The sequence below is a fragment of the Salvelinus namaycush genome, chromosome 12 (genome assembly GCF_016432855.1).
Source record: "Salvelinus namaycush isolate Seneca chromosome 12, SaNama_1.0, whole genome shotgun sequence".
NCBI classification, from domain to species: Eukaryota; Metazoa; Chordata; class Actinopteri; order Salmoniformes; family Salmonidae; genus Salvelinus; species Salvelinus namaycush.
In genome coordinates this window covers 46048404-46072943 of record NC_052318.1, presented here as the reverse complement: position 1 = coordinate 46072943, position 24540 = coordinate 46048404, and the positions used below count along the sequence as shown (strand labels likewise).

The 24540-nt window shown below is 44.3% G+C and overlaps 1 protein-coding gene across 1 annotated transcript; it reads right to left on the bottom strand.

Annotated features, from left to right (window-relative positions):
- Positions 1-22101: 22101 nt before the first annotated feature.
- LOC120056648 (high mobility group protein B3-like) lies at positions 22102-23832 on the bottom strand. The gene is made up of 3 exons (XM_039004854.1): positions 23699-23832; positions 22540-22714; positions 22102-22346 (listed from the first exon to the last, which is right to left on the bottom strand). The coding sequence occupies exons 1-3, from the start codon at positions 23830-23832 to the stop codon at positions 22260-22262; spliced, it is 396 nt and encodes a 131-aa protein (XP_038860782.1). The 3' UTR covers positions 22102-22259.
- Positions 23833-24540: the final 708 nt, after the last annotated feature.

Below are 24540 nucleotides of genomic sequence, written 5' to 3'. Positions count from 1 at the left end.
CACAGGATGAATAATGCAGAGGTACTCTGGTTCGGCTCGTTCCGTCGGGGGCTGGATACCTGGCGCCTCATCAACCAGTTGCCATAGAGCAAACGCATTGGAGCTGCTGAAGGCTGGGGCGTCCTCCACTGCACCAGTACAGTAGAGCTGTAGGGAGGCTCAGGCTGATTGGAAATCCAGCAGAGTGTGACATAATTAGGGAGGTTTCGTTTTCTGTTCAAATAAAGCACTTGCAACTCTATTTGCATATAAGGATTTCTTCACAATCTGTCATTTTAAATGGTGACCTAAGCCTGAAGAGGAGAGGGTGGTGAGAAAAGCAAGTCCACGGGGGTGTGGACAGGTCTGGTACGGCAACACTGACCTCAGTACTATAAACACAATTCAGGACATGTCACAGGGGCCTAGCCAATCAAAGACGTGAACATCAAGTTAAAGAATGTTCAAAACAGTAAAAAATGTAAACCTGTTTTCCAGGTACTGCCTTCGATTGTGTTCAAGTTTGTCAATCGATGGTCAACTGGACAGTCGGAGAGTGAGACTTCTGGCTCTGTCACCATGGTGAGAACTACACATCTGGGAGTGAAGGAGATCCGTTGTCGATGTCTGTGTCCCGAGTGGCAGTGAGGTTGACAACTACTGTCCAAACGACATTCATTTTAAATTCAGCGAAGTCAATACGATGAAAATGTCCTCATGATGTTAGCCTGATGTCTTTCATAAAATGATCAAATCAGTAATAACATGAGAGAGAAACACTAGAATGTGCAGCTTCAAAGGCCATTGGTTGGAGAGCGGAGCAAAAGACAGACGTGTTTGTACTTTGACTCGGAGTCTGAGAGAGCAAATCATAGGCAACAACATGTAAACCTCCACAATAGGGAGCCAGTGCAGAAGTCTAGCAATCAGTTCTCTCTCTCTCTCTGTGTGTGTGTGTGTGTGTGTGTGTGTGTGTGTGTGTGTGTGTCGCAGGCAGATGTGCACCAACACTGACTGTGCTTTTAATACTGAAGCAGACACAGAAAACACATCCACTTAGAGGAAATGCTAATTGGAGGGAAGGTGCTTGTTTACTACAGGCCAGGCGGGATATTTATATATATATATATATATATATATATGAGAGAGAGAGCGAGAGAGCGAGAGAGAGAGATGGAATCCACTAGCAGCACTGTGAGAAATTGTAATCTCCCACTTGACTACGTGTGACTCGTCCACACTCCCTACACCTGGGATGTTGTGTCTCCCAGCCCATCAACTGTGTGAGAGACACAAAGCTGGTATTTAGCCAGATTGTATCCTCTGTGCTGTCAACAACGACTCTAATTATTATTACCACAATGCTAATACTCCTCCCCAGACAGACTTGAGTTATTCTGAACCCTCCTTTCTCTAATCGTCACCCACCGTTGGGTTCATTTGCCATCCACAAACCCCAGAACTCTGTGTGGTGCATCCAACCCCGACAGCGAATTATGACAGAGGGACTGTTTCTTAGAAACACTAAAGCCTGAACATTTGATTCCTCCTGCACCACCTACCGTATTCACAATGAGGAACGAATTACAGTACGCGGCATAATCTTTGGTTCTTAACACGCGTCTTGTTTTGAGGGTAGGATTCAAAGTGGGTCTGAGGTGCGGAACCACAGGTGTGACTTCAAAGCACACCCAAGGCACACAGATGGATGGAGTGAGACTGCAGCATTGGATCGTACAATTTGCGTAATACAACCCTGAAGCACATTGCTGTTATGTCTCTTTTGACGGTTAACAGACGTGGATATTTTAGTCTGCTCCTCTTTCTGACCTGTTCTCCATGCTGTGTGTGTGCATGACTGCATTTCCTGTGGAATCATCCAGAAGATACCATGGCATACGCGCACTGCGATCATTAAAGCTGAATTTAGACGTGGCCCTAACAATACACAGGAAGGAATTGGGTAGACAAAAATTGGAGAAAAAAAAAACATATGAAGATATATATTATATTTTACACATAGTGATGAATTATGTTTTATTGTCACATCAGCTAGGTACTGTCAAATGGGTTGTTTTACCTGGTCAGCCATAGTAGTACAGCACCCCTGGGGGAAATGAGGGTTAAGTGCCTTGCTCAAGGGCACATCGACAGATTTGCCACTTTGTTTCCTCAGGTATTCAAACCAGCAACCATTCGGTGACTGGCCCAACGCTCTGATTGCTAGGCTACCAGCCGCCCTAAAATAAACACGTTTCGTCAGCGATAATTCATATGTTCACAATTCTTTATCTGTTCTGAGAACTTTGAATATCCTGCACTGAAGGAAGAGGAGATTAGGGGAAGAAAAAGGACATGATGTGTGATTGTTTTCTTCAGTGCTGCGCAGCGATATTAGATTAGGGCTTGCTAAGGGCACACTACCACACCTCCTAGTTTGATCATGTGCATTAGAAATTTGAAATTCTGTCTGTCCCTCTGTATATATCTTCCATCTGTCCATAAATCTATGCGGTGTCTCGGTGGCCTTTAACAAATCATAACATGCAGGTCCAATCGCTGTGTCACAGGCCAGCACTGTGTTTAATTGTGTTTCTGTCCATTTAAAAGGTGGAGGACAAGCCATGTTAAAGTTCTTGGGAGGGACCGTGTCCCTGTTGAAAGAAGCACAATGTGCCAAACGCCTGGCTGAACACATGCTTAAAAACCCCTCAACACATCGTGGTGTTTTTACAGTGAGTGGGATTCTTGTCTGTGGTAGGAAAGGCTTACTGGGAAATGAGTATAGATGACGCCCCTTTACTGTATATCTCAGCAAGTATGCGATGTATCAGTAAAACAGGGCTGATGATTTCCACAGAGATACACACTCCATTTCAACTAGAATTGCATCCCATTTTTCCCCGTTGCAGATGAGTCTTTTCCGCATGAATTGTGCATTTAGTTAAAACACAGCTGACTTATCTCCTGCAGACTAAATATGTACAACTGTGCCATCGTCTCCGGTGTGTCAGAGAGAGAACGGCACACACAAATCCCACCGTCCACCCTGGAGTCTGGCTCATACTTAGTTTGACTATGGAGATGCAATGTTTACGTTGAAAAGATAATGGCAAACTTACCGGATGCAGATTTTCTACATTGTCTTTTTCTTTGCGTTTTTTTCCCCCACCAGTCTGGTAGCTCCTAGGTTGTAATAGTGATTGGGTGGTCCTGTTACAATCAGTATCTCCATCCTTACACTCCTCCCCACTGTGGGGGAAAAGAACAAGAGCAAAGCTGATTATCCAAGAGGTTTAGTCTGGCATCCAGTGTTCAGGTAAGAGGCAGGGAAATGACTGGGTATCTTCTCTCTGTGTAAGTAGCGGGGTCTGGGGTGTTCTACCTCTGTTCTGCTATCCTGTGCTGCGTCTCTCCCCTCACAGCTTGCCGCGCGCCACTCGCTCCCCCCTGATTGGCGGGGCGGCAGGGCCGGGGGCTCGCCGTGCATTTGCTATGGTTGTCATGGTGTCGAACGGAGTGTAGTCACGGCGGTGGCGGCGGCGGGAGCCCTTCTCCAACCCCTCTCTGTCTCGCTGCGTTGTCAACACTGCCAGCTCCTCTGCTCTTCACATCAGACTCTCCTCTTTGGCTCTTTGCATTCTCTCTCTCCTTTCTGCACCCTCCCTCTCTCTCCCTCCCTCCTCCCAATCTCCCCTCATTTATCTCCAGCACCAGCCTCCTCTCCCCATGCACCCATTCTTCTCAAGTATCTGCCTCTTTCGTTGCAGTTGATGTCAGCTCTTCCTTCCCGGCTCGCCAAATTGCGGGTGCAATTTGTCATCCGAGGCTAATCAAGGATCAAGGGATTTGACATGGCTTTCCCTCCCCACCCGTCATCACCAATCCTGCAGAGTTACACTGCTGCAGTTTCCCATTCTCATGCATAGTCAGTACACAAACCTGTCTGGAGTGTAGTGTACCTTGAGTTGCAACTAACCACACCGTCATTTTGCTACCCGAATCATGTTAATTGAAAGGAGGCCCCACGTGTTCTGGTGACTCTCCACGTGGATCCAGTCCCATTGTGGGGGTGAATGGAGCACCCTTGGAATGACAACAGGAGAGAGGATACGTGCCAGCGATGTGCTCAGCCTCATGGGAAACAAGACCGACGTGCAGGGAGCGGGGGTTAGCATTGATTCACTGTGGTGTTCATTTTCCCCAGTCAGATGACGTTACCTGTACAGAGATGGCTGGCTTGTGGCACTGCATATGAAGCACACAGGAGACAAGGGGCTCTAGAAATGCTTTGGCATGCACACTCAAGCACACACACACACGCACACTTGCTAGAAACAATAACAGGCCAATTTAGATTCAGTATGTCACTGACATACCATTATCAGTCTCTGCTGTTTAAATACATTATCTGTCTTTAATAAGAATGAAAATGTCCTGCCAGCGGGGATTCTTCAACATGAAGAAATCGCATCGCTTCCGTTCGACAAAAAGTAATTATTTTGTCGTTCTTTGAAGGACTCCATCCTAAACCCCTGATTGATTACCCATATTAACGATTATCATCGAATATCCATAACACTTGGGGATTATTCAATAGCATAAATACATATCTCTGGTTCATCTGCAATCCAGCCAACCACACCCAGTCAATAGAGTGATTAGTTTAACTACTTGATGAATTAGACAATCCTGTAATTAGAAATGGGAGATGTGGGTTAGTCATCAAAACAAGATTCAGCCTGGCCTGTGGCTAAGTTGTCTTCCCCGTGGTGCCGTTTCCTCATTAATATCTCTGCGTCTTGATGACTTGTGGGTCTGGACATTCATAATGTATGGGTCTGTTCTCTAATTTATTCCTGTAGAAATAAATCCCGCATGATGTGGCTCTCTTTGTTTGTCTGACGCAGGAAAGACTTGTTTCGGGTAAACAAAGAGATTTAACGACAGACGCATTAACATTAATAGGCCTTGTCTCTTTTGCTTCTTCAACGCTGTCAACTCCGACTTATTATTAGATTATTAGTTTGACTGTTATGTTTTTTTAAAAGACAGGGATCTAGGGAGGAGGACAAAAAGAGTGAAGAGAGAAAAAGGAAAAGAGACAGAGCTCTTCTCAATTGTAAGAGGGTGGCGGCACGAGATGCTAACACAGTGTGGCACACTGCGACAAATGGCTATGCTGTCATGGGCGCACAGAAGCTTTCCTGCATTCTCTCTAGTCTACGCTGGTTTAGAGTGGTTTGTATATGAGTATCTGAAAATGTTAAGCAGCTTCTGGCAGAGAGCAAAGCGCACACACACAGATTTTAGGATGATGAGATGAGAGCTCTATCCCAACCCCCCCCGTCACTATTTTGATTGATCAATTATCTTCTTATGCTGGACAAATTTCTATGGTGATTGTGAGCTATCATGGCTCAGTCTGATTAGAAAGCATTAGGTTTGTGTGCTGTATCCACGTTTGAGCATGCAACGACAGACTTTTAGATGACCATTCCAAATCATTGTACAATGAACTACACCACAAGAGAGAATAGCATATATATGACATCAGCAGTGTGATGTAACTACAGTGGCTTGCGAATGTATTCACCCCCCTTGGCATTTTTCCTATTTTGTTGCCTTACAACCTGGAATTAAAATGGATTTTTGTGGGGTTTATGTCATTTGTTTTACACAACATGCCACTTTGAAGATGCAAAATATTTTTTCTTGTGAAACAGACAAGAAATAACACAAAAACACAGAAAATTTGAGCGTGAATGACTATTCACCCCCCCAAAGTCAATACTTTGTAGAGCCACCTTTTGCAGCAATTACAGATGCAAGTCTCTTGGGGTATGTCTCTATAAGCTTGGCACATCTAGCCACTGGGATTTTTGGCCATTCTTTAAGGCAAAACTGCTCCAGCTCCTTCAAGTTGGATGGGTTCCGCTGGTGTTCAGCAATCTTTAAGTCATACCACAGATTCTCAATTGGATTGAGGTCTGGGCTTTGACTAGGCCATTCCAAGACATTCAAATGTTTCCCCTTAAACCACCCGAGTGTTGCTTTAGCAGTATGCTTAGGATCATTGTCCTGCTGGAAGGTGAACCGCCGTCCCTGTCTCAAATCTCTGGAAGACTGAAACAGGTTTCCCTCAAGAATTTCCCTGTATTTAGCGCTATCCATCATTCCTTCAATTCTGACCAGTTTCCCAGTCCCTGCCGATGAAAAAAATCCCCACAGCATGATGCTGCCACCACCATGCTTCACTGTGAGGATGGTGTTCTCGGGGTGATGAGAGGGGTTGGGTTTGCGCCAGACATAGCGTTTTCCTTGATGGCCAAAAAGCTCAATTTTAGTTTCATCTGACCAGAGTACCATCTTCCATATGTTTGGGGAGTCTCCCACATGTCTTTTGGTGAACACCAATTTTTTTCTTTACGCAATGGCTTTTTCTGGCCACTCTTCCATAAAGCCCAGCTTTGTGGAGTGTACGGCTTAAGGTGGTCCTATACTCCAATCTCCGCTGAGGAGCTTTGCAGCTCCTTCAGGGTTATCTTTGGTCTCTTTGTTGCCTCTCTGATTAATGCCCTCTTTGCCTGGTCCGTGAGTCTTTCCATTTTTTAATAATGGATTCAATGGTGCTCTGTGGGATGTTCTGTGGGGCTGAATACCTATGCACGCACCACTTTTCAGTTTTTTTAAATTTTTTGAAACAGGTTATTTTTTAAATTTCATTTCACCAATTTGTACTGTTTTGTGTATGTCCGTTACATGAAATCCCCCAAAAAATCGATTTCAATTACAGGGTTAATGCAACAAAATAGGAAAACCACCAAGGTGGATGAATACTTTTGCAAGGCACTGTATATAAACCTGCTAGGTAGGTCACAACACTGCCCCTGGCTCAATATATGTGAGAAAATTCCACCAAACCCTCCATCTTGTTGATTTATAATCAACAGATTACATGTCTCTTTGAGAGCCTGCTGATATTACAAAGGAAATTGAGGAGTGATGGAGCATTTGGGTGTTGGGGAAAGAGGGTGAGTGTAATGGAGAGAATAAATCTAAACCCGAACGGTGGCAATGATGTAAACGTAATTGTGCTCTGCACCACCTAACGGCCACGATAACGTGTAGAGCAAATGGACAACGGTGGCGCTATTCAGTAACACCTTTCTCTCCGCTGTGGCACTTTCAGTGCCATGATACAGTACTTCCTATCATTTATTCAACATGATGTCACTAGTACTCTCTATTATATCTCCACGTAAGTGACCCGGCAACAACATGAAATACCATAGTGGTGCTTCTGGTTCTACTTCAAGTCAATAGACTTTTATGAGATTTAAACAATCATCGGCAATGTGGGAAGTGTCTTCAAATGGCATTTTGACCTGGGACGTGCACTGGTTATCACACCAGGTTTCCACACACAATTACAATGCAAATACAACCCAAATGGCTGCAACTTCCGTGCAGCCCATACAGTAGGTGTGTGTGTGTGTGTGTGAGTGAGTGAGTGAGTGAGTGAGTGAGTGAGTGAGTGAGTGAGTGAGTGAGTGAGTGAGTGAGTGAGTGAGTGAGTGAGTGAGAGAGAGTGGGAGAGAGAGAGAGACTCGGTAGATGTGTGAGTGTGCACTGATCAGATAGGACCCAGGGAGTACGGAAGGATACCCGGGCAATGTGGGCCTGTAATGACAGAGGTAAGGCAGCGACACAGGCCCAGAGATCAATAAAGCCATTACACACTCAGCTGTGGACAGCAGCCATCGGACAGCAGCAGCAGTCTCACTCTGACGGTCCCTCTGCACACGCACTACCAAAACAACCGAGAGCTTTCTGAGATCATCAGCATGAAACATACATTTCAATTACCGTCCTAGTCCCAGGATGACGTTGGCCATGTGAGAGAGGAGGAGAAGATTGATCAGTGAGGCCAGGTCTTAATCTCTTGTTTTGGTCTGCCTGTGCCCTTGTCCTGGTAACCTCCCACACGCAACTGGGGGGAGTTTCCCAGTGGAGGCTGCTGAGGGGAGGACGTTTGATAATAATGGCTGGAATGGAGTGAATGGTGATTGATACCATTCCAGCCATTATTATGAGTCGTCCTCCCCTCAGCAGCCTCCACTGGAGTTCGCATATGGCAAAAGGTTGTGGTTGATGGATTAAAATCTTGTGGCGCTGATATCGGCTAGCAGTCCTTTGGTTCACTTCGTGCTGATCGTGGCGCTGTCCATGGTCCTGAATCTTCCAGCGCCAATATCAGCACACAAAAAGGATTTCCGCAGACTAGTAAAGGCCAATTATACTCTATAGAAAAGGACCCTCCGGAGCATGTAACAATTTTGTTTTTTGTCACAAAAGGGCAGTCCCATTGTACCACCTATCTCCACTCTCCTGGATGCAGGTCCCTAGTGGATGTGGAGTGGTCAAAAAATGTGGAGTGGATGTACCATGTTGATGACTCTGTGTTGTCAGTGTCTGTGATGCAAAGGTATTTTTGGAGGGCCGCGCAGGCCTTCACAATGGTCTCAGCTTTCTCTGGGGCAACCTCTGGGTCTCTTCTCAGGATCCTCCGACATGCAGCAAGGATCCCAAAGCAGTTCTCTGAAATTATTCTGGCTCGTGAATGGCGGTAGGTTGTAAATATTCTTGGCGGCTTCAAGGACAGAAGAACCTTTGGAATGAAAGAAGCGTTTCCATTAGTATTGAACAGGAACATGAAGGCTATCGAATGTGTACTGTAACAACTGTGTAGCCTATGCTTTGGACATAGTTCCCCATCCTGCCAGATCACTTTTATGTGAGCCATATAACTACAGCATCTATATTGGTATACTTTTTACATCATATGGATATAGTCACATGTACAATATTTAGCTATCTTACCTGGATATGGTCGCATCAGGTTTACCCTCAGAGGGAATGCTTCGTCTCCCACAAAGACATGTGGGCTCGATGTTTGGGTGCCCGGCAAGCACTCGCCTTGGTAGCGGCAGCTGGCCTGCAATGAGTTGGGAGTCGAACTTGTTTCGTGAGAAGATACCCGCATCTCCCTCCTGCACACGAGGGCCTCGCTCTTTATACCAGTCAAGAAAGTCTATACTAATTCCAAGTGAAATCATCAAACAAACAAGAGAAAGTGTATCAGACATTCATGTGTAACAGTCATATCCCCAGCAGAGACGTTCCTGTGGTAACATTCATGGTAACCGTTGGGTTATAGGTGAAGACGTACGGTATACGCCATAAATTGTAACGCTACAAGAAGTATCTGTAAGAAATTAACACGTGTAGCTTCTGAGTTTGCTTTTGTTCATTGAAGTTTCTCGAAAAGTCTGTGTTCACAATGCGGCAAATGATAACACAAAAGTAGTGCCTGATATTTGTCTAGCATTACGAAAGTAGACACAAGTTGGAAGTCAGAAAATGTATTGAGGATGGTTACTGGTGTGCTATTAAATGGCCTGCAAATTATACACGAAAAGTAAAGTAAAAACAAATTGGTGTGAATATGGGAGGGAGCCCAGAGCTGGTGTTTATAATGGAGATTACATATGTATTCTCCATCGTCCTCTCTTGCCGTGTTCAGTGGACGAATTTTCTCCGTTGTATTTTTTTTCCACCTCCTGAGCAGTAAGAGCAGTTCAAGCTGTATCAATTGCAATTTATAGAGAGACATGTTTGGTTCTGCTTCTGTGGCTAAACAATAGCGTTGAAAAGCATAGAACACCAGACTAGCCAGACATGTAGCTAGCTAGTATTTGTCAACAAAAAAGCATATAACACTGGATCTGAAACTTCAAATGTTGTCGCTAGCTACTGTCAAGGAGTGCCTCGGCTCCCCCTAGTGGATATCCACTACACAAGGCCTATCTTGCTTGGTCAGCTACTCTGGCTGCCCCTAGTGGATATCCACTACACAAGGCCTATCTTGCTTGGTCAGCTACTCTGGCTGCCCCTAGTGGATATCCACTACACAAGGCCTATCTTGCTTGGTCAGCTACTCTGGCTGCCCCTAGTGGATATCCACTACACAAGGCCTATCTTGCTTGGTCAGCTACTCTGGCTGCCCCTAGTGGATATCCACTACACAAGGCCTATCTTGCTTGGTCAGCTACTCTGGCTGCCCCTAGTGGATATCCACTACACAAGGCCTATCTTGCTTGGTCAGCTACTCTGGCTGCCCCTAGTGGATATCCACTACACAAGGCCTATCTTGCTTGGTCAGCTACTCTGGCTGCCCCTAGTGGATATCCATTACACAAGGCCTATCTTGCTGGGTCAGCTACTCTCGCTGCCCCTAGTGGATATCCACTACACAAGGCCTATCTTGCTTGGTCAGCTACTCTGGCTGCCCCTAGTGGATATCCACTACACAAGGCCTATCTTGCTTGGTCAGCTACTCTGGCTGCCCGAGGCCCTAGTAGATTTACACTACACAAGGCCTATCTTGCTTGGTCAGCTACTCTGGCTGCCCGAGGCCCTAGTAGATTTACACTACACAAGGCCTATCTTGCTTGGTCAGCTACTCTGGCTGCCCGAGGCCCTAGTAGATTTACACTACACAAGGCCTATCTTGCTTGGTCAGCTACTCTGGCTGCCCGAGGCCCTAGTAGATTTACACTACACTAGGCCTATCTTGCTTGGTCAGCTACTCTGGCTGCCCGAGGCCCTAGTAGATTTACACTACACAAGGCCTATCTTGCTTGGTCAGCTACTCTGGCTGCCCGAGGCCCTAGTAGATGTACACTACACTAGGCAGACTTCCTCTCTGGGTGGAAACACAACAACGATGTGGACAAAAGTGTGCACTGCCCCCCAAAAAACGGACTCAGCCCTTGCACATGCATGCACGCCGATCAACGGAGTGAAGCATGTAGCAACCTTTAGACATCTTCATCGTACCTGCGGCTCCTATAATGTAAGTTACAACAGCATGCATTAGTGCAGGCCAGGGATCACCAACTAGATTCAGCCGTGGGACAATTTGTTCCTGAGTGGATGGTCAATGGGCAGAACATAACTATAAATCATTTGGAGATTGCAAAAATGTACAGCAAGAAACCCAAACAGATATCATAATATTTGGCCAAAACATAATCACTTCAATCCTTGTTTACATTTGTATATGATCACATATATCTCTCTATTATGCGTGGGAATACCTTCGAACAGATTTCCAAAATTAAAATCACTTGTAGAGGATTTACTTGTGTTTTTATGTCTAACACCAACAACAAAATCGGCCCGCCAGTTGGGGAACCCTGGTGTAGGCTAAAACATTAGTTTCGCATCACAAGTGACCACAAAACATAAGCAGAACTTGAAAGATGAGATTCACCAAAATGTATTCCAATACAATATTTGCCCAATCTAGGACAGCTACAGTGACGAAGACCAGGTCAGCATACTCAATGTTCCCAGAGCCAGCAACATTGGGAATAGCTCAAGTCCTCCCCTTGTTTCACTGATCATCTGCACTGATGTTAAGATGCATAATAATGACCTGAGGAAAAAGCAGCATCTATAGTGATATTGGATGCTGAAGCATCATTACCATAAATCAATGCGGGTAAAGTGAAGGACTTGGACACTGCCGGCTGCTAGGTTGTTGATTGATCGGACCATACCCTTGAACCCTTCTACAGACCCATAGGCCGATCAGCATGTAGGCTACAGATTGTATCTTTAGGCACCGTAGTCAATGATCACACCAAATACAATAACATGCTGCACACTTTCACCATCTGTGATTTATATATGTACTGCACTTCACATTGGGAGAGACCCAGTTTTTCTGGTGTCGCAGTGAAATGGTTTTTCAGAGAACAAACGAAATTCTGCAGGCACAGAGTGAGAAAAAGAAGATTCAAATTATCTTCCCGAGCAAAATCAATTCTGAGGTTTATGCGTTTCTGTCCCAGCCTGTTTCACTTCTCAAATTCAGACGTTAATAGGCTGCTGTGATAGATCATGACATCAACAGAATATTTAATGCACTGTGACTTTTGAGCGTCACAGACCGAGATTTCTATGTTGGATTGCTCTTATCACAAAATGGAAACAATGCTATCACTGTCGCTGGGAATGCAAATAAGTTCTGCAATATCTAGAGTAGCTACACGGGCAACATTAGAATGATTTCCAACCTCACAATAACTCACTGCAAATTGATCCAGCATACCCAGGCAGACAGACTGTATGTCATCTAGTGATGAACAGCTTCCTTTTTTCCTCCCGCATTTGCTGTGTTCACGTTTTGAAATACGTTTGCTGTGCCAACCTATTCACAAGAGCTGCGTGTTCAATAATATATATTTTTTAAATGTAACCTTTATTTAACTAATTGAAGTGTGAAATCTCACGTATTGTCACGGATGAACGAAATGAACAGGACTCCCTAAAAGACGGAAGTGTGTAGCCAATGAGCGTGCCTCTCTCCCTGTGTCCAATGGTGTGGACATACAGCTGTCTGGTGGCCACCTTCTCCTAGGACCCACAGAGACCGCATTCACTCCTGTCTCTGAACACTCTTCGCTCCTAACACAAATAACAAACTAAAGTGTAGTACTCTTTTCCTCTCACCCTCGAAGTTATCATTTACGTATCAGAGCCACTTCTGTAATGATTATGCCGGGTATGAGCTAACAATGTGATGAAGATATAGAAGCAAAAGGGAATTAATATGGGGGAACTGTGATACCTACCTGACTCGGATACTTACACTGCCTTCTTCCTGAGGATGGACCTGAAAACTCCCTTCGCGGAGACTGGAACCTGTGGAGAGAAAGAGAATCAATGGAGAGCTATGGAGAAAAGCCCTAACTAAAAGTGGAGGAACTGACAACCGTGGGCGGACTCAACTACATGAGTGTTGACTGGTGAAAATTAAGATTACTGGTGAAGTATGGGTTTTCCGCAAGTGGAATTGCTATTTTTGAAAAGAGACTTTTAAAGAGACATTTTCTAAAATGTTTCTAAATAAACTATGGCTCATTGTGAAACTTGCCTGGTTGTTGTTCATCCTCTCCAAAATTGCACTGGGGCACAAAATAACCCCAGTTTTCCCATATCTGACATTTGGCGTAGTTGGCAGGATGCTCAATACTTCTTTGATGAACGAGCAAGGTGAACAAAATAATGCAGCCCCCCAAACAAGCACTCTGTTAATGCCATCGATGATGGGAGCGCCATGGGTTCCTAAATTTAAAGAGTCATATAATGAAGATTCGTATGAAAAATGGCAAGGCCAAATTCAGTTTATGATCCGATCACAAATGCTGACTCCACAACAACAGCTGGAGTGTCTAATGCATGCATTGAAAAGGGATGCAAAAAGAGAATTACTTATCTTGCCCGCTGTTGACAGTCCTAATGTGTCACTAGTTTTTAAGTTCCTCGTACACCAGGTTCACCAGTAGCAAATATTTGGGCGAAATGGCGGCTACAGCGGCTACACCCTTCGCCTGAAGGAGCTGGCAAAAAGAGTGGAGCAAAAGACAGGGGAATCCTTAGACACCCGGTTCGTCAAGAACTTCAACAACTTTGTCATAACCCTATATGTCATTTTCAGATGCCACCCAGGAGGGCCACTTGGAAGGAGGTGGCCAGACATCCATGGGGAGGCTCAGTGTGCTGCGGTTGGATACCACCCAGAGAAGGGCAACCCCCGTGCCCACTAACATGGAGCAATGGGAGGAGAAAGTATGAGCAGACACGGGATCTCAAGTACCACTGTTCAGTGAATCTTTCATTCAGAAGTGGATCCAAAACCAGAAATGGTATTACCGAGGACATCGACTGGTTGACTTTGAAGGCTGCTAATGGGCTGTCCATAAGTGGGGTACGCAGTCTTAAATTTTGAGATAGGAGGGGTGAAGATACTCGAACAGGGAGTGATCCTGGTACAAGATGACTAAGAATGAATGCGCTAGGAATGAATGCGATAACCGCCTGCTGGCGAGAGCTCTTTGGAGCTCTCCCATTCAACATGTTCAGTTTTAGACCGTCATGAGACCAGAAAGGAGAGAGACAAAACCTAGTGGAAGGGATTGTGGCCTAGTGGAAGGGATGGAGGATGGCAGATCTCTCTGGCCTTGGTTCATATTGAAGGAAACCAATGCCTGGTGAGAGTACAGAATGTTAACCCATATCCTGTTGAGCTCCCTCAGCCCTTGGCTACCATCCATTCCATCAATCCAGAGGAGATCAGAGGGGAAAAGGACATCACCCTTAACCCAAAAGGGCCCCACACTATAGAGGTGGAAGTGACCAGTGCTACCCCAGAAGTAGCTGTGTTAGTAGACACGCTGCCAGCAGATGTTCTGGAAGGGAAGGACTTGACCCCAGCTCAAGCTGAACAACTCTCAGACCTGCAGAATGGGCCCAGGTGTTTTCATGTCACGAAGACGACTTTGGCCATACAGGCACTGCCCCACCCAGCAGAGCATGGTTCCAGCCCAACCCACAGCACTCTACCAGGAACTGTGCAGCCTTTTGAAGCAGATGCTGAATGGAGGAGTGGTGTGTGAAAGCACTAGCCCTTGGGCTGCACCTATTGTCCTGGTCAAGAAGAAGAATGGTACATGGCGTTTCTGTGTTGACTACAGAAAGTGCAACGCAGTGACTTACAAAGTTGCCTACACCCTCCCCTGGATCGAGGAGTCCTTAACCACCCTTAAAAAAGCTGCCTGGTACTCCACTCTTGACATCACCAGTTGCTACTGGCAAGTGGAGGTGGAATCCGGAGACTGGGAAAAGACTGCTTTCACCACTGTTTGAATTTTGAGCAGATGCCGTTCGGGCTGTGTAACGTGCCAGCAGAGACTGATGAAAAGGTGTCTGGGGAACCAGGTAGGAGAATCATTGCTACCATTGCTACCTTTTCTACCTTTGACAATGTTATTGTCAAAGGTAGAAAGAAGCGTTGGAGCGCCTCTGGAGCCATGGATTGAAACTACAACCCATTGAAGTGTCACCTGTTCCAGAGGCAGGTCACTTACCATGGGCACATTGTGGGTACCCAGGGTGTCACGCCGGACCCTGGTAAGGTCGAAGCAGTAAAGGAATGGGTTACCCCTACCACAGTGACTCAGGTAAAATTGTTTCTGGTCTTTGTGGGGTATTCTCAGTGATTTATCCCCAAGTTCTCCATGATTGCTTATCCTCTCAATAGGCTATTCAAGGACCAAGGGTCCAGCACACGAAAAACCAGGGTCCCAGTACAGTGGTCACTAGAGTGTCAGTCTGCTTTTGATACCTTGAAAGTAACCTTTTGCAACACCCTGTTATGGCATATGCTGACTTTTCTCTCCCTTTCCGGCTCTATGTAGATGCAAGCTTCCGGGGGGCTGGGGGTTGTCTTGTCTAAAGTGCAGGATGGACTGGAATGGGTCATCACGTACGGCAGCCGAAGCCTGATCCCAACTGAGTGAAATTAGCAAAACTACAGCTCCTTCAAGTTGGAACTGCTGGGACTGAAATGGGCGGTGACAGAGATGTTTAAACCTTACCTGTGGGGCTCCAATTTCACTGTGTACACTGACAATAACCCGCTTGTCCATCTGCATACAGCCAACCTCGGGGCAGTCAAGCAGTGCTGGGCCACGCAGTTGGCAAAACTAATAGTTCAACATCAAGTACCGTCCAGGAGCCCACAACATCAACGCTGATGTCCTCTCTAGGCTTCCAGAGCAAGGAGGTGAAATGACACCCCAGACCCAGTTCATTAGAGGGACTTCGGTAGAAGGACTTCTAGAGCAAGGAGGAGGCGAGTGAGACACCCCCGGCCCAGTTTGTTGGAGGGACTTCAGTAGAGGGGAACCCCCCCAAACACATGGCCTTGGAGTGTTTGGCAACAGGTCGACAAGAATAATGGGATCACTGTTAGACCAGGGCAAGCCCTTGGACAGCCCAGCACGGCAAGCACCGCCCCAGCCAACCAAAATTTTACTGCAGGAGTGGAACCTGCTCAAAAGAGAGGAACCTGATCAAAAAAAAAGAGGGGGTGACAGTCAGACAGAAGCAAGAAGAACGGACGGGGGAGAATCACATCCAGATTGTTGTCCCTGAGGGGAAATGGCAAGAGGTATGGAAACACTTCCACAAACCACTACAACACATGGGGGCAGAGAAGACCCTATCTGCCCTACAGCAGAGGTTTCTTCTGGCCAAAAATTAGAGCAGATATTTAATGTAGACTGCTCAATGTCAAAAATGTGTGGTGAGTAAACCTGTGCCCTTTACCCATGCACCAATGCTTCCAGTGTCAACTAGTGCCCCAATGGAAATGGTGGCCATTGATTACGTCTCCCTGAGTCACCCAGCCAATGCATGTCTCTACTTACTCGTGATGGTTGACGTGTTTTCCAGGTACGCATGGGCGGTGCCCACAAAGGACCAGACGACCCACACCACAGCTCGAGTACCTTGGAAACACTTCTTCCAAATCGTTGGTTGCCCCAAGCATCTTCACAGTGACCGAGGGGCAACTTTCGAGTTTGCATTGGTCAAACAGCTGTGTGCATTGTATGGTTGTACCAAAACCAGAACCAGCCCATGCTGGCCACAAGGTAAGGGGGCTTGTGAAAGAATGAACCAGACACTGTTGATTCTGTTAAACACATGGAGTGAAGAAGGGCGGGCCCATTGGGAAGAACAGCTACCAGCTATTCTTCAAGCCAACAACAATACAGTCCACAGGTAGACTGGGTACACCCCACACTTCCTAATATTTGGTAGACATGCACGATTGCCTATTAAATGTACTCTTGGAGTCCAATTTTCCCAGACAGGTGGATCCACGGACCAGTGGCTGCAGCGTCATCTAGAGGTTCTCCTGGAGACCTATGAGAAGGTGGGGAAGACGACCCGACATCGGCAGGTGTACGACCAACAACGTAGAGACGACAGGCCACTGGCACCACCCTTACTGCCCGGTGAGCATTTACACAAAAGGCCTATTTTGAAGAGAGACTTTTAAAAGTCATTTTCATACATTCTTATAAGTCTTGTTCATTGTGAAACTTGCCCGAAATTGCACTGGGGCACAAAAGAACCCATATCTGACATATACAGTACAGTATGGAGGAACAAAGGAGTAGGAGAGAGCCCATTAGTTGACGTGGTCGTATTCTATGGCCTGGATTAAAGATATCCTTTTAATGCAGTAAGTAGAAAAGGCCTTGGGCATAAACCACATCTGTGGTTTATAGAGCAAAACAAAAGTCTGTGTCCCGTCGTTATGAAGTTGATTGTCAAGTACTAATTAACAATTTTACTGTAAGACCGGGAATGATTACAGGGATGGCATCCAGCTTGTCTTTGTTATTGTGTATACATGGCCATAAAAGGCCTGTATGGAAATGAAGCATCCCAATGTTTACAAATACTTAAGCCTTTCTGTCAGCTTTCAGTAATACCCTAATTATTGAGTAACACACACCCACTAACTATTATCACTCCTTCTCCCTCTTCATGTGGTCAAACGACTGACCTTGACATGAACAAAGGAAGTCTTCTCCACTTCATAAGGGAAATCTCCACGAAGCTTATGGGCACTATTCCTGTCCCCCTGTCTGTTTGAGGACCTTCTCCCTGCAACATAGAGAATGTACATGACATCCTGCTTATGCAATACACTCCACAATTCATCAGTTTCTCCAGGACTGTAGCAGACCGGCGGTGTTGTGCAGACTGAAGCATGGCTCTGACCTTTTGGCTATAGTCTGCCTAGATGGCCGGACACTGAGGAAAGCCACCTAACTACTTGTGTGCATGGCCAAGGAGCTCTATTTTCACGTCATCTGACCATGCCACCACCTGGAGGTGGCACTTGGATTGGAACCAGTGCTATGGTCATATGGCAGGAAAATAGAGCTCTTTGCCACGCACACCAGTGGTGGGTTTGGTGTTTAAAAACTGAAGCATATGCCGAAAAGTACCTCATACCTTCTGTAAAATATAGTGGTGGATCTTTGATGTTATGGGGCTATTTTGCTTCCACTGGTCCTGGTGCCCTTGTTAAGGTCAATGGCATCATGAACTTTACCCAGTACCAGGATATTTGAGACAAAAACCTGGGCGCCTCAGCCAGGAGGATGACACTTGGCCGAAGGTGGATCTTCCAGCAGGACAATAACTCCAAGCGATAATCAAAATCCACAAAGAAATGGTTAATTGAGCACAAAATCTGAATTTTGCAATGGCCATCTCAGTCTCCGGACTTGAAGCCCATTGAAACCCTGTGGTTTGAATTGAAGAGGGCAGTCCGTAAGAGCAGATATCAGATATCAATCCAAGATCCAAGATCCCTCCCAACATGTTCTCCAATCACATAGAACATTTTTTTTAAAGGTTCAGTGTCATTATCCTCACAAGGGGAGGGTGCTAAAGTATTGAAAACAGGGGTGCTAATAATTTTGACTCATACTTTTTTTGATATTTTGTGTTACTTGTTAAACTAAATCTCTTTCTCTGGGCAATTGTATTAGCATAAAACAATGTCATTTTCCAATTTCTTTGAGCCTACAATATAGCTCAGTATTTGTATTCATTATTTAAATATTTTTTGCTCATCTTTATTAAGGGTGCCAATAATTATGGACCTTCCTGTATATCATATTTTATTGTGGGCCTCAGTCTCATCTTCTCAATTACCACTGCAACTTCTCTAAATCCTCCAATGTCCTCTGGCTGACATTGTCATTGGATATTGATGTGATACTACACCTGCCCTGGTTATACAACATAAACATTCTGTGTAAACCTCCAGGTGGCTCTCCTTTACTTTCAGCATCAAGACATTACTCTTTAACGTGGACGAATCTATACACTAGTTCCTGTTAGTGTATTGTACAGTACGACGCAGGTATATGATGGTACATAGCAGCAAAGCCAGGCTTCTTTTCTACGAAGAGGCAGATAAATCAAATGTCTTGAGCCGCCTCTGTAAAACCCTTTCTTACATGTAAACAGTCAATAGGTGACTGGGTGTATTAGCTGTCTATCAGTGATGGTATGTAATGTACAGTGCTTTTGGTCAAAGTCTTTTGGCCAAATGGTCAAAGTCTCATAGACAGTACCAATGACTGATGAAGTTCTGGACTCTGAAAGGAGACATCAGGGTAAAAACATTATATGCATCATCAAAACCCCACCACATGTCGACATTTTATAATAATAATAATCATAATAATAATAATAGTATACTTCATCAACTCTCTACCCAGATGAGAAAACAGGGCAGATAATACTGCAGTATCACACCAACATCTCTTTTTCATTGAATTGATTTTCTTTGATGCCGTGGTCAAATAAATGGGAGCTTCTCGGGGGGGGGGGGGGGGGGCTATAGCAGTGAACGCTGTGCAAAGGATGGGCTAATGCGTCCCCTTTTGCTGAGAGAGAGAGAGAGAGAGATGAGCCACACAGAGAGTGCGAGAACAAGAAAGAGAGAAAGAGCGAGAGAGAGAAAGAGAGAGCTCCCTCTGGTGGAACCGTTGTGCTCTAAGTCTACATTAACAACCTTACGCACTGGACAAAAATATAAACGTAACATGTGAAGTGTTGGTCCCATGTTTCATGAGCTGGAATTTTCCACATGCACTAAATGCTTTTTTCTCTGAAATGTTGTGCACAAATTTGTTTACATCCCTGTTAGTGAACATGTTAGCCTTTGTCAAGATAATCCATCCACCTGGCAGGTGTGGCATATCAAGAAGCTGATTAAACAGCATGATCATTACACAGGTGCACCTTGTGCTCGGGAACAATAAAAAGCCACTCTTAAAATGTTCTGTTTTGTCACACAACACAATGCCACAGATCCCCTCACACCCGCAGCCCACGTGTAACCACGCCAGCCCAGGACCTCTCCACATCCGGCTTCTTCACCTGCGGGATCATCTTTTGTGGTGAAAAAAATTGTGATTGGCTGGGCCTGCTCCCCTGCCCAGTCGTGAAATCCATAGATTAGGGCCTTATTTATTTATTTCAATTGACTGATTTCCTTATGAACTGTTGCGTTTATATTTTTGTTTAGTATACATTCACATGCTCAACAAAACTGTGTTTATTGAGTGAAACAAACATGCTTTCCTTACTACAGTGTAAGAGTATTGTATTTGATCTATCCCAAAGTTGAAACTTGGTGGACAGTTGATGTGAACCCACTGCATTTTGAATGCGCTGAGGTAAATGATGACATGTCCAAAGGGGTGTCGTACGAAGCAAGCTATATCTACTCAGAGTTTTCTAAAGCTAACCAACTTCAGTTAGCTTCACATTCCAGCTCAGGCATCATCCGTAGACCTACTGCGACAGTGAATATTGCTCGTCCGCCTGCCTCTTAACTTTAGCAGGCTTGTAACTGCATGTGCATGTCGCACATGGCTAGTCAAATGCCAAAGCCTTTATTGAGACAATGCTGAAAAATCTATCTAGCCGCTTTTTCGTTTGTGTCGAAAATAAAATTAAAGTTGTCTTGCAATTCGGCAGGCTATGGTGTGAAATAGGCTTTTAGAAGTGCCATCTTTATTTTATTACTTATTGTTAACGCCGTCTTTGGTGTGCTTATCAATGCACAAGCACCTTCCTATCAATATTTGTTTTATTAAGTCATACAAAAAGTTTAAAATGAATTCTGACATCACCAAACGTGTACGTTATGTTTTTCTACACAAAACAAACATTTGATTAATATTCAAAAGGCACTCGCACATCTGAGCAAACTTTTTGCAGGTGCATGGCAACAGATGAACAAGATGAATGAAAAATAACATTAACATTTTCTGAATGACAGCCATCCTGTTCAGCTTTATCCGTCACTAGATGTTTCCACTGAACAACAAAACAACCTTGTGTTGTACGTGGGTCAGTCAAGAGTCATCAAGGCTTAAACCTATGGAAAAGTTTGTGATGCTAGGTAATTGAAGAAATTAAAGATACATTTTTTTTTCAAAGTTTTACTTGCCTGCTGCCCCAGCAGTGAGGTTTATGATTGCGTCGGTCATGGGATGTAATGTACATTCCTTCTCCACGCCCATTGTGTCCGGAGTCTCAGCGATGCACTCTCACTGACGTTGATGGATATGATGAAACATTTTGACTTATCAGGCAAACTTTTTGTTGGATAATAAATAACCTACAAAAGAGGAACGTGTTTAACTACACTGTGCAGCGTATTTGGTGTAGTGCATGTGGGGAAAGGTGGGTTGCAAATTATAGTCTCGAAACTCAATGGGAGGAGCTATTAAAAAAATGTATTATTAACATTGAAGATTAAATCCAGGATTCAATCAATTGCGGATAGTGGCTTTCCAGGGAGCACTTTCAGGGCCCAAAGCATACAATTTCTTAAAGATAAGAATACTTCTGAACAGCTAAATTCTTAAATTCTCAGAATTTTTACATTTTCCTATTAAGTGTAATAATTGGTTTCAACATTGCTACTAAAAGATGCATGCCTGTCACAAAATACCACAATGTTGCATAAAGTTGAATACATTTACCGCTAAAGGCCACAAAAATGCAATCGGTCATTTCCATAGAGGGAATAAATCAATTTGGATTCACACAGAATGTAAAAACGTAATTATTTATTTTTTAGATCAGAGGCATAGAAAACAAACTGTGCAGGTGCAAAGAAACTCCCACCTTGTCCAACAGATGTATTGTCACCATTGGTCAAGAGATGGAGGAATGTTAAAATCTAAAATGTCATTCCACGTATCCAAATTAACAACAAAACAGAACCCATTTCATCATCATTCCTTTCAGCCATAACACAGTGGAATGGATCTGTCCTGCCTCAAACACACAGGTGGTTGGCATAATAGGCCATGGCAATGTTACCTGAATACCTGATTGTCAGACTGGACATCTGCCTCAAGTCTATGGATTTTGTGTCTAGAAACACATACAATTCCCTCAAACGCAAACTTACAATTCCATGAAATGTGGATCCCTGTCAAATAGAAAAATAAAATCTAAATCTATTTCAATAACCACATAGTAGCATACACATCACCATACAAGTATTGTATAGGGTAATAACCCTTATGCCATCACTGTGAATAGGTTTGTTCAACTGAAAAAAGCAAAGGGATCAGGAAAAACACTGCAGAGCAAAGTGTTAATGACTCAAAATGACAGCCAGAAAGAAACTACAGCGAGAAACCAGTTTCAAAACCAATTTGATGTTTTCTTCTGGGACAGGTGAACCCTACAGATATGTGTGCTCACATCTACATTGCCAGTGTCTTAAACCACAATACCCTTTTCTATTAGTCATCCTCATCTTCCTCATCGTCGTCTTCGTCGTCTCCTGCCCCGCCCAGTTCCCATTTTCCTCCGTTGTAATCTGCCACATCCTAGAAACAGTAAGCAAAGGTGTCTTAAATAAAAGTCACATTTTCAATCCCTTGGAAGAAATCACAGGTTCTCATATTTAGCCAGTGATTCCTTGCATATAGGGTCTGACACCACAGTCAGACCACTTAGTGGTAAAAATACCCTTCAATTAAATTTCCTTTGAGACAAATAAAGATTCCCAAATGGCATTACCTTTTGGTATTTTTCCTTGAGTTTGTTGGCTTTGGCAATATATGGCTGCTTATTGGAGTCTGTCAAATTGTTCCACATCTCTCTAAGCTTCTTGGCCACATCCCCAACGCCAAAGCTTGGGTGTTGGGCTTTGATCTTGGGGTGCTGCTCAGCACAGAAATGAAAGAACCCTGATCTGTATAAGAGAAGGAGTACAGTCATTAATGCTGGTTGCAGGACTTCAAAAATGTATCATACTTTGTTTTGAATTGTCCAGGGCCGGTCCTGGGCATAAGTGGTCGCTTAAGGCCCCAACCCAAATTCACAATTCTGCTGAGAGTTAGTAGAATACACAAGGTGCAATTTTGAAATTTGGTAGCACATCAGCAGTATCTCATGTAATGGCAGTCACTGACAATCACTCAAGTAGTTCATGTCAGCTAAAAATGGGTTTGTATTAGTAAGTTAGTCTAGCCAGCTATCTACACCTTGTAGTAATTACTGACCAGGCAAACAGGGCATGTGTCCAGGGGCCCTGACCTCCAGGGGGCCCCCATTGATTTCGTTAGGTACTCTCACTCAGATATCATATGAACATGGCAAAAGGCAAAATGTGTAGAATTACAGGAATTTAGCTTTAAAACTTCTCTCCACCCCATGGCAAAATTGGTAGAAATGCATGAAAATATTATGAAGGAAAAAATTTTACCATTGGGGGGCACAGGCCCACCCACTTGGGAGCCAGGCCAAGCCAATCAGAATGAGTTGTTCCCCACAAAGCGAAATAGCTTTGTACGTATGGAACATTTCTGGTATCTTTTATTTCAGCTCATGAAACATGGGACCAACACTTAACATTTACATCTTTGTTCAGTGTAGTTTTAAAAACAGCCAAATTCTCTCCAATCCCTGCAATTCTACACATTTTGCCGTGAACTTTACTTTAAAACTGAAATTCCTCTCCACTGTCAAGAGGGGGACCACAAATGTTTACCCCGCGAGTTGGGGGGCCCCCAAACCAAATCTCTCGCTTAGGGCCCGCAAAACATACGGCCGACTCTGGAATTGTCTATAATAAATCAGCATAAACCAATATACACTGAGAATACCAAGCATTAGGAACACCTTCCTAATATTGAGTTGCGCATAGATGATTACAGTATTTTAGGAATAGACCTACGGAGGTCTCTCTGGAACACTAGGATCCTTCTTGACCCTCTTCACAGGAGGACCATAGCTCATCATTTCCAAATCATAGCGAGCTGTGTCCTGCTTCGCCTGGTCCTCAAACTTTGACTTCTCCTTTGGAGACATGGTCTGCAAAAAAAATAAAAATAAATAAGTGTGCCAAATAAAATGTTAAGATAGTGTATTTCATTGAAAACATTTATCATGACACCTGAAAAGGTTTACTCAACTCTCCATGCTGCTCCTAAAATCAAAGTAGGAAACTATGTGCCAGTTTATTCAAGAAAAGACATTGTAATCTCATCCACCACCAAAACACACATCCATGACTAATTTGAATAAATGATTTGTAGTGCGTGTGTTGGTGATGCAACTCATATAGGTGTAACAGGCTTAGGACCACGTCAACAGATAATAGTATCCTAAAAAATATATATGAGACTGGAAATAAGGTGTCTGGTTCGTGGACAGCGTCGCTCAGAATTGATTGAACATATAAAAATACATCCGTTTCTGTTGGTATCAAAAATTATAATTTCATACAAAAATAACCACTCAATTATACACTACATGGCCAAACGTATGTGGACACCTGCTCGTCAAACATCTCCTTCCAAAATCACGGGCATTTATATGGAGTTGGTCCGCTCTTTGCTGCTATAACAGCCTCCAGTCTTCTGGGAAGGCTTTCCACTAGACGTTGGAACATTGCTGCAGGGACTTGCTTCCACTCAGCCACAAGAGCATTAAATGAGGTTAAGCACTGATGTTGGGCGATTAGGCCTGGCTTGCAGTCGACATTCCAATTCATCCCAAAGGTGATCGATGGGGTTG

Coding starts and splice junctions, on each gene's coding strand:
- LOC120056648 (XM_039004854.1), bottom strand. CDS start 23,832: ATGTCTCCAAAGGAGAAGTCAAAGTTTGAGGACCAGGCGAAGCAGGAC. Junction 22,715..23,698: donor AGTGTTCCAGAGAGACCTCC/GTAGGTCTATTC, acceptor TCTCTTATACAG/ATCAGGGTTCTTTCATTTCT. Junction 22,347..22,539: donor TCAAGGAAAAATACCAAAAG/GTAATGCCATTT, acceptor TACTGTTTCTAG/GATGTGGCAGATTACAACGG.